An 11,586-nucleotide genomic window follows, 5' to 3' on the forward strand; every position below is an offset into this window, starting at 1 on the left:
ACTCTATAGATTCTATATTAAAATTTCTAGTTAAATAAGACACTGGATTAAAATTAATTTTAAAAAAAAGTAACTCTGCTGATTTAATAGTTTTTCTTATTTTTTTATTCTATGATTGGTTTTCATGTAATGAGTCAAAGACATACTTTTTTCATAAAAGGTAATCCTATAATTAAATAACAATGAGGAAATTAGCAACAATTCAGCTATCATCTTTTTCTACAGTCTATGGATTTTGTGAATACGACTTTTAAATACAGATGATAACAAAAAATTCTCAGAAAAGAGCATTTTAGATACACAGATATATTGTATGATATTACTTATATTCTAAAATATATTTTGTATATTTGAGGAGAAGATGGTTAGGGATGCGGTCAGCAAATTATTTTTTTTTTTGCTGACCACACCCTCAACCATCTTCTCCTCATATTAATCTATGGTCAACCATAAACACCTCATTATTTTGTATATCATATGACAAACAGGTCTAAAATGCATAAAGGATTATAGTCCATATTTTATTATTTTGCCATGGACTTGATATAGGATCTAGGCTTTCTAATCTAAATATTTTTAATATTCAAACCATTACGGATGAACTTCTGTAAGATTGAATCCTTCAAAGAAGCCTGATAACTCAAGACTTAAACAGAAATGTCAAGTTTTCAAATCACTGGAAAAACCAAAATACAAACATGCGTCTGTCGATTTAATCACCAGATAATTCATCATATCACTACATGCCAATAATAATATTTATTTGAATAAAAAATTTAATGATAAATAGGTTGTTTACTAATTATGTCTATTGCTACAGTTGTATGCAGAGCAACGTCATAACCATAACTGAAATATATATATAACATGAATGATTAATGATTGCAATTATGCTGAAATGTATGCAAAATGATTGATTTTAGAATTATAGATGAATGTTTGATAATGGACAATGTAGTTCGAAATGAAAGATATAGTGTAGAAGAATGAACATTATATCCTTATAGAAATAAAGCACATGTTAAGTATTCAGAGTCTGCTCATTTATATAATTATGCTGCTTATAATACATAAATAGTATATCCTTTTAGAAATAAAGTATTTGTTAATTTTCAAATTTTACTTATCTTTGTACATAAGAGGAAGATGGTTGGAAGTGTGACTAGTAAGGATACACAAAAAAACTAAACTTATTTATATGTGCCGACATTTTGATCTGAATTTCAGACCTTCATCGGTGTGACATAGGTGCAGATGTTTGAAGTGTCTGATTTGAAGGTCAGAAAATCAATGTCCTCTAAATTATTTTAGCATACATTAAGAAGTTTTAAAAAATCCTAAAATAACTTCTGGATTTCTACAATTCTGTTAATCATGTTGAATTTTAAAATATTAATCTATAAATATGGTAATACACAAGTTATGTAAAACTATTTACACAATTATTACAAATTAATACATGAGGATAGTTTGACTGAAATATACAGTGGTTGACATCTTAGTTGCTAGGTCCTGTCATGTAAACTTGTAATTGTTCTAGCAGCAGCTAGAGTGGTCACATGCAGATAGTAGCAGCCTTACTACAGTATAAAGTATTAGTTAGTTTTCAAATTATATTTATTTTTGTATACATTAATAACAATAAATAAATATTAAAATAAAGTCAGATTTCATTATGTCGATATTTTAGATTGTAGGAATTTGTAACAAAGGAGATTTTGGGTTCTCAATATTTTGGCTGTTCAGATTATGGCTATCAGGATTTTTTATGGTCCCTCTTATGAGAATATTGTTAATTTTCTTAAATAAAATTATATGATTATTAATCTTTTCTCTTAATTAGTTTTAAAGTATAACTATGAGAATCCATAAAAGAAAGTACCCAATTTCATTAGAAATTCTAGAATTAGGTATGCTGGAGAAGGTTAGAAAATCAAAAATGGTTATCCTACAGGCTATCAATCTATCCAAGCCAGAGTGTGAAGGACAAAATCATTCCATGGGCCCGTCACCAAATAAATTTCAACCCATCTAGGCCAGATTCGAATTGGTACCGTTTCTGGCTCAAGGTTGCTAAAGTGAAACGTTAACTCTCTGAACTACTACAGCCTCTTTTGATAGTCGATACACATTGATACATTATTTAATAATAACTTATATTTACTTTAGAAGCTGTTGAAGCTATTTCAAGTGATAAATCAATTCCTGAAGGCCCAGCTCCAACCACGACCACTCTTTTGCCTGTGAATTTTTCAGGATCTCTGTAATCATGACTGTGTAATTGCTCACCAGGAAAAGACTCAATCCCTTTAAGTTCTGCATAAATAGGAGTGTGATAGTGCCTGAAACATATATTCCTTTTTAGTCACCAATTGAAAATTCAATTTTTTTTTCTATTTAATAATTGCAATTTACAACTGTATTTACATAAAAACACAATAAGTAAATTTGATGTAATATAAAAATGAAATACAGGCATGTACAGAAACTACTCATTGGTAACACTCTAATCATATTCTTACACTAAAAGGTCTCGAGGCCATCTTCTTTTCTGGCATCTCCGGGGGTTGTCAGGAATGGAAGAAGCAGCAAGGTCAGAAACTAGAGGGTTTTGATGGTTAGGGAGTTTATAATGGAAGGAATGATATCTGATTCAGGCTAGATTGGTTACAAATGGAACATTAAGGTCTTTATGGATGATTTTATTTGTTAAAAACTAGGAAGCAGGAAAGAGAAGAGGGATGAATAGGAACCATTGTTGTTTAATTTGAATTATCTGTGAGTTTGACAGGAACGGATAATGAGAAAGCATGTAGGAGATAGAAATTTACAGAGTTTGTAAAGCAGACCCGGGTGCCAGACTCGATCAAAAGCCTGTTCTACATCGAAAAAGACTAACGTTCGCTCCAAAGAAGACAACTTCCACCACATGATGCATTGTTGGATAGTGCAGTGAGATGTTGGGAATACAAACTGGTGATCTGGTATTATATGATTGGAATCAAGGATGGGATATTGGCGTTTCAAAATGAATTTTTCGAGGATTTTGCCCATGATAGGTAACAGAGAGATAGTAGGAGGATGGGTATTCTGGCGGCTTTTGAGGTTTGAGAATCATTTTGATTATGGATAATTTCTATGGGTCAGGAAAATAAGTGGATATGAGTACAGCATTGTAGATGTAGGCGAGGAATAGAACAGATTTTCGAAGAAGATGTTTTAGAATATGGGATGTAATTATAGGACCGTAGGAGGATAGGTATTCTGCTGGCTTTTGGGATTTGGGTATCATTTTGACTGTAGATAATTTCCCTGAGTCAGGGACATATTTGGAACGGAAAATGGCGTTGTATATGTAGATGAGGAATAGGATGGCTTTTCTTTGAAGAAGTTTTAGGATTTGGGATGCTATTAGGTCGTATCCAGGAGCTTTGCGGTTAGGTAATCTCTTAATGATACTGAATATTTCTGATGGATGAAATGCTTTAAGTGGAAGGGTCATTTGCAGTGGAATATTTAATTCTGCTTCAATACATTTAAGATGAATTGGGTTAAGGATATCACGATGCGGAACAAAGGTTTTAGAAAGGTGTTGCGATTTTTCTTCGTCAGTTCTGGTCCAGGTTTGAGATTCCATGAGATGAGAGTGTTTACAGTCTTTAAAATTCAGCAACATTTTAGTTGTCCGCCATAATGAATTGTCAGTAGTTGTAAGATTTTTAATAAAGTCAATTAAATTTTGAATTTTGTATTTTCTAATTTCTACTTTTAGTTTGTTAGTCAATTTGGTGTAATACGTGTTGTCAGTTGGAAATCACTGACACTTCGATCTTGCTCTGCGTTTTTCCCTTAATAAGATACAAACATGCTGTGGCAGGTTATTTTGCTTATTGTTATTGATTCTATTAGTCCAAGTGTTGTTAGTTATACTTGTTCTTATTGATGATCAGTTTTTCAACAGCTTTGTCAATGTTTTGTTTTGTCTTCAGTCGAATGTTTAAGTCTAGTTTAGTTTCCAGGTCACATTTAAATTTGTTCCAGTCAACTCTTCCTGTAATCAATGAAAGAGCGGAGGGCTTAAGTACGAAGCTTACATGTAAAAAAATGCAGAACTGGACTATGATCGATTCAAAGATTAAAAGTTGTTATTGAAATTAATTGTATTCACTATGAGATAAAAAGAATCAGAAGCACAATGTTTAATAGGAAATATTTAGTGATTATTATAAATATTGTTATTTAATATATACAACAGCTGGATTCGAACCGAAATACAAGATTTTGTAACTCAGGACGTAACTAGGACACAGTGCCTATCCCACTGAGCTACCCCACTCTCAAGGCAAAAAAACTGTTTAAACGAAATTGGCGATAGCGTATATAGGCGTTGATATCTCTGAAACTATATGAGATATAAAAAAAAATCTATAACATCAATGCTGTAATTTTGTACTGATAACCTTATCATTGATGTATAGCTTCCGCGATATTTGCGAAAAAATATGACTTTTAGGTCCCTCCTCCATTCTTCTAACCTCCTAAGAGTAAGGACTTTCAGTATTTTTACCTCACAACTACTCCAAAATCAAAAATTTTGTTGGTTTTAATCACCTCTAAACCCCTTGTTGAACCACTTGTTGAAAGGACTATGAGTCATTAACCTCACTCACTCAAGTTTTTACCTTTTTTTTTTTTTTTTTTTTTGTTAAATGATCTTGATTAATCAAACAGTGTAAGTGTTATCAGATTCACTTGTTGACTTATTCTTAAAACATTGTCTTGTGGCTAATAAAAAGAACACAAAACATAATTTCTTATTTCATGCGGTGTTTACAGCGGCATTTTTATAACACAGGCTTCTGTTATTTTTTTTTATAGCCGACGTAGAACCGTGATAAATGTGTTTACCAATTAATAAATCTCAAATTTTCAACGGCTTATCACAAAGTAAAGCCATAAAAATTAATCAACAAAAACCAAAACAACCTAAAGTAGTTGAGATATTTTCATTATTATTGTCAAACACTTTTATTAAATCACAGACGTGAAAAAACAAAAACATTTACGAAGATAAGAAACGTATTGTACAACATAATTTTTTTACATAAATTTTTTAAAAATATTATAAAAACGTGGACAATATAGATTTAAGTTCAAATGATGGAAGAATAGTGAATAATAAAATCAACTAAAATAAATCAGTATGAAGGATTCTAAAATAATCCACAAAGAAATAAATTGCATGATTTTTCGAAAATATTGTCCTGGATTTTTGATATGTAATATGCTTAAATATCAGTTCTTGTTGGTTATTAATATAATGTAATATGTTTAAATTATATTAATAACCCACAAGAACTGTTATTCAAACAATTTGTTTATTTTAGTCATTAAAATAACTTTCCTGCGATATAGGCATCATATAAATCAATATAATCATTAATGTTTATAGGAAACTTTGTCACGTCCGTACTTTATGTCTCGGAATGTTCGGACAAACATGGAGGTTCATAACTAATAGTAATTTTGCCGAGTTTTACAATACTGATTTGTAATTTTATACTTTTTAAACTCCTAAAGTATCGCTAGTTGCCATTCCATTATGACACAAAAATTATCAGTGCTTATATATTATTGTTTTTATACTTATATTTATGAGCTAATACTATTAGTATTATGAAATAGGGCTGAGGTAGAATGTATGTACGGTTAATACATGAGTATTTATTTCAGGAATCTTGAAAAAAAAAAAAACAGAAAATGAAAAATTCAAGAACATGGAAAGCCTTGGTCCCTTTATTTGTTATATCACTGTCCAAGAGCGTAAAATCGGACTAACATTTCGTTTCCTTGATTTCTCAAAAGTTTTCTGAGTTTTTAAGACTTAACATTAAGTATGATTCAACCAAAAGAATGTATATTAAGAAATAAGAGTATCTTTATAATAAGAAAAAAATACATTAAATAACCATGTAAAAGCTCTTTGAAAATTATTTCAAAATGGGAATCAGTTACCTGGTAAAAACACATACTCATACTCATAAACTAGATAACTTTTTGGACTTAAGCTGTCCATTTTCAAATCCAATCCCTAAAATCATACATAAAATATTGTCAAAAATATATATATATATAGTACTTTTATTTTGTAATAAAACATTTTGTAATGTCATAATTAATAGACACCTGATGTGTCTATTCATATAAATTACAAGCGCATTTTTTGTGACATATTTTCTTGCTACTAAACCTAATTATCGCCCAGTTAATACTCAACAAACATATTCTTACATCTAAATCATAGCAAAGAATTAGATAAGTAAGAACAGTTTAGTCACATAAACTAGATTTAGATCATATGCTATCGTAAAGATTAAGGAGTTATCAACCAACCATTTTTCATCAAAAGCAAAAAAACAAAAGAATGTAAATGCATTTATATAACACCCAGATAGCATATCAGTAGCCAGCTTCAATACAATTCAAAGTTTTATATTGTATCTAAATTTTTTAAATATTTTTTTTTAATTACAAAGTTTTTATGTGACAGAACTTACCCATTGCATATCATAACGGCATCAAAGACGGAAGAGGTTTCTTCTTGTTTCGGAAGATCATTTACAGTAACTTTCCATTGAGTGCCATTTCCTATTGGCTCAACCAGTTTAACATGATGTAGAAACTGAAGAAAAAATCGATATATATAATAATAGCTATATTTAGATGTATTTCTTGTTTAAATTAATTTTCGCTGCATCTTTAAACTTATTAAAAATTAAAAAAAAATTTTATTACCAATGTGAAAATAATTAAATAAAGGATGAGAAGGTAAATTAATTTCCTGAAGAGAAAAAAAGCAGAAGATAGATAAATTACTCTTTATCTCCCGTATAAAAATGTTGCTATACACAACTAGCCTTTTTAACGACTTGTTTGGAAATTACCTGCATTATATAAACCCAATCGGGGGAGTAAAATAACGAAAATTGAAGGCCTATAAATTTCATAATTTTATGAGATATAAATCGAAGCGAATTGAATGATTCTAGCTTCATGTTGAGACCCCACAGACTTTAGAAGCGCAAAAACCTCTGTCAGTGCAATCCAGGCTTGTTTGATCTTCTTTTGATAGTAAAAAAGGATAAATAGAATTAAAAACAGAAAGTATAATATCAGCTTGCCGACTTCAAGTTTTAATAGAACGAAAGTTGTAATAGAAAGTTGAATATCAATCTGATTGAACTACAGCAGATCTTTGGCTTCCTGTAATATTTAAGTATGTATTTGAAGGTCATAGACAGACAGACTGGCTTGATATCATATGTTCGTAAATATAGTACCATATTTTCAGTTTATAAACTCCTTCAAAGCCAAGAACAAATGTTGCAAACTCTCCTGCATTTTTAATATCCCATAATTTTTAAACTTAAGAAAATACCTCTTATAACTAACCAAAACATGAAAAATGTCCATTACCTTAACATGCTGCAGGATGCCAAATCGTTTTGCGTATTCATTTAAGAAACCCAAGATCTCACTGGCCTTCAGGTACGATCTATCCTCTGGAACATCAGGAATGGGAAAATCCGGATAGCCCATTATCTCTTTTGGTAAATTGGTCCTGTAAACGTAATTTAATATTGATTAACGTCAAATATATTTGTAAAACCAACTTTAATTTAAATCATGAAAAAAATAATGAACAAACATCATCTTGGGTTTTTGACGGTAAATTCTTTTTTAAAGGTAAATTCTGGTACCGCATACCTATTCGGTTTTACTTAGCTCTTAAGATACAATTTCAGCACGTGGGATGATAAATCTAAGGCAAAGTGGAGCGTCGACGAAGAGTGGTATTGTTAGCATATTTATATAATATTTAACATTACTTTATCATCGTTATCCTTGGTAAGAAGAGTATTGTAATCCGGTCAAATGTTCGGTGGACAGTTTCAAAAAAATGATCGGTTTTATAGACCTCTGAATCAAAAGCAACCATTTTTGGCGATAGATCTGTTTGTCCGTGCCATGCTTTAAATGGGTAAGCCGAATTTGTCGCTTATTTTCTTGTTTTTAAGGATTTCGGCCTAGGATATTTGTGCACCAAATTGAAAATACGTGCAGATTGTAATAGATGCTGTACTGTTGCGCTACGATGGCTCGAACCATTTTAATAAAGTACTTAAAATCTGATATATAAAACCCCTCACAATTCATAAAAAATATAAATCCTAGAGTAAAAGCTCGAAAATTTTATTTACGCCTCTTATCAAACTCAAATATTATATCTCAATTATAGGTTATGTGTTTGCGGCTTTAGCGCACTTGCTCAGCCTCCACTGGCTCATTACCAGTGATGCGGCGAGAGGGATGCGCTGGGATCTCTTGAGCTCACACGTGGGGGATAGAGTGGGCTCAGGGATCCTCAGGTCAATTGGGTAAATATTGTATATATTATTTTATCATTATTTTATTTTATTTCTTTATTTTTCAAACAGATAGTTTGATTAAGTTCATCTTGTCTATTCTTTTGTTTGTATATATTTTAAGAGAGTTTTTTTTTTTTTTATTATTTTTTTTTTTTATTCATTTTTTTTTTATTTTAGTATGTATGAGATCATTCATCACTATTACCTATTGCCCACAACTGTGTGGCAGATTGTGATATCTATCAATAAATAAATCTAATATTGAAGAGTAAAAAAAAAAAAATTGTAGGTTATAAAAATCTAAAGTTTTCGTTAATTTTTCATTCAATTCTTAATATCTTGAAAATTATCTACTGCGCGAAAAACACATGCATACATTTTTTAAATTAAGTTCTTATAGCTCTGTCGGTTTAATTGAACCCGAAATGTTTTTTTGTAAAGCAGCATATTTTTCGAAAATCAAGGAATCATCCTTTTTTTTCACTTTATTTTGGCAAATAACAACAGAAACAGTCCTTTCTCGCAACTGGGGCTGTTTTGATTGCCATAAACTGTTCTCAACATGGATTTGTGTTTGTTTAAAATACCCGTGGGTAGAAGAAGGCAGCACACTTCAACTGACATCATTGTACCTAATTAATTATTATATCTAATAAATTGTATTCCTTATTTTCAATGGAGGGTACGAACAAAAAAAAACAATTTGTGTTTGTTGGAACAAATGTTAGATAGTCTGAATAATGGGTACCGGAATCGTCAAAGAATTTTTTTTTTTTTTTTTTTTTTTTTTTTTTTGTTGATATTTACAACTGTATAAAAAAATACAACCAGTAAATTTGATCATAATGACATATGATATGATACAAGATGTAGAGAAACTACCCAGTAGTAGAACTCTAAAACAGTTTACAATATAAGGTCACGAGGCCATCTTCTTTTCAGGCGCCTTGGAGAATTGCCAGGAATGTAAGAGGAAGCAAGGTTAGAAACGAGTGGGTTTGGGTGGTTAGGGAGTTTATTATGGAAGGAATAATATCGGGTTCGGGCTAGATCGGTTACATAAGGAACATTTAGGTCTTTATGGATGGTTTTATTAGTAACAAAATAAGGAGCATTGAGGATTTTACGAAGGATTTTGGATTCAAAGAATAAAATTACAATTTTATATTATTGAAAAATTTATAATTTTTCGAATGAAAAAAAATGCTAGTTATTGAAAAATTATATCTCGGTTTCTTTTTTAAAGTACTGAACTCTTTAAGGGCTAACATATTAAATAAACTCCTAAAAAATATAAAAATGTATGAATTATGTTTTTATGCGGAAGTTGTTTTCAGAATATTGAGGATTGAATAAAAAATTTACGAAAATGTCAAGAATTTTCTTGAAAAAAATAAACTTTCGGTCGCAAATTTAGATTTTGAATGTCAATCTCAATAAAACCCAGGCAACTTATAAAAAACCAAAAGTGAGTGCTTCGTTTACTGGACTAATAGGCGATAGGGCGAATTTTGCAATGAACAATATTAAAAATAAAATACTATTTGTATAACATTTACTTTTTTAGACGCTGAATCCGCCTTTGAAAAATATAGCAAGTTAAAAAATTTTAAAGCAAATAAATACAACTTCCTAAATTTTGATCAAATAATAAATACTCCTCAAGGATCAACAAAATGTTTCAGGATTTCAAGAGAAGAAGCTCTTAGGATGTTCTTACTAGTAATTATTGTCTCGGTAAAAATAAATCACCAAGTGCACACTTCCTACATCTCTGATAGTGCAAGGATAAATATTGATAGTTGAGTGTCTTGGATAAGAAATCAGTTATGACCAAGAAATGATAATTAAAAAAAAAAGATAATCAAACACATAACTCGAATTAGATAACATTTCTAATCCTACGCAACATAAATTTATCACTGATCAACCAAAATATTTCATATTTTTTATACGAAATGAATATTTAGTGTAAGATGACTCAAGCTTAAAATTATTAGATTTGCACCAATCTCTAAACAAAGAAGTGTAATTGTTGAAAGCCGGTTCGATATCTTGTCTTCACGTTTTATAACTCTACCACTGTAAATGATGAATTGCAAATCATTCTGTTTATTTAATCAATCATATATCATTCATGTCTCATAAGTTTATTCATTGGCTTATTTATTTATTCAATTATAAAAATGTTCTCTTAGACATAGAAGTGCTTACTATTTTTTACAGTTCTTTCAACACATTTCATTAACTGTGAATAATTGGAATATATGTTTCTATTCACTGTTACTATCACGAACATTAGTAGAAACACAGAAGGAAAAAGCATAAAAACTATGACATCTCATATTGTGTCTCACAAGGTCAATACCTAATTCATCTCAATTTTTAATTATCTTCAATTGTTCACGGTCAAAAAGTCAACTCAAACAATAATAAATATACAACTCGAATGACAAGGAACTAGCAATATTGCTTGAAGTTTTGCCCTAGGTCGAAGTTGTATGATTCAACGAAGTTCTGGTAAAAATGAACAACACAAAAACTAGAAAAGCAACAAGACTTTAGTGGGATATTGAGGCAACAAAGGTAGGGGATAGAAAACCATATGTTTTACTAGGCGTATATAATGCTGGTATATCGAGTTGAAGTGACCAACCGACCTCCCGAAGGCAATACCTCCTCAGTGTTTTCCTATTCCAAGTTCCTACTTTAAAAAAACCTACCTATATCCATGATCTTCTCACTCTTCGTTTATCCATCCATTCATTAAACACTAGATCCCAACCGATCGATTTAGATATGCCTGCCTATAGAACCTTCTTCAGCAAATCCTTCGTCATAGGTACAACCTCCTTCTGGAATTCTCTTCCCATCTCCATTCGTCAATCCTCATCCACTCTTATCTTTAAACAACACCTATTTCTTCACTTATTGCATAACCAAACCTCCGCATCATTGTGAGCAATATAAATAGGCATATATTGATTAAAATTATAAACAGTAGTTAAGCCAATATCACAATGTTATTTCATTTTGCTTACTGGAAACTTTTAAATGCTTGCCAGACAAAATCATAATATATGAACCATGCATTTATTCTTAGGGGACATATGTCCCAGAGTAAAATTATTTTTTATTTCATTTCATATATCGATTA

The 11,586-nt window shown here is 30.6% G+C and overlaps 1 protein-coding gene across 1 annotated transcript in view; it reads right to left on the reverse strand.

Annotated features, from left to right (window-relative positions):
* Positions 1-2,128: 2,128 nt before the first annotated feature.
* The window catches only part of LOC106680556 (uncharacterized), a 19,124-nt gene continuing 9,666 nt past the window's right edge, over positions 2,129-11,586 (reverse strand). Inside the window, exons 3-5 of the mRNA XM_014420337.2 lie at positions 7,477-7,621; positions 6,558-6,682; positions 2,129-2,342 (exon numbers count right to left, since the gene is read on the reverse strand). Coding sequence (XP_014275823.2) covers positions 2,144-2,342; positions 6,558-6,682; positions 7,477-7,621 — 469 coding nt within the window. The 3' untranslated portion in view covers positions 2,129-2,143. The remainder of the gene's footprint in view (positions 2,343-6,557; positions 6,683-7,476; positions 7,622-11,586) is intronic.

The sequence above is a fragment of the Halyomorpha halys genome, unplaced genomic scaffold (genome assembly GCF_000696795.3).
Source record: "Halyomorpha halys isolate HHAL.00 unplaced genomic scaffold, Hhal_1.1 Scaffold267.1, whole genome shotgun sequence".
Taxonomy (NCBI): domain Eukaryota; kingdom Metazoa; phylum Arthropoda; class Insecta; order Hemiptera; family Pentatomidae; genus Halyomorpha; species Halyomorpha halys.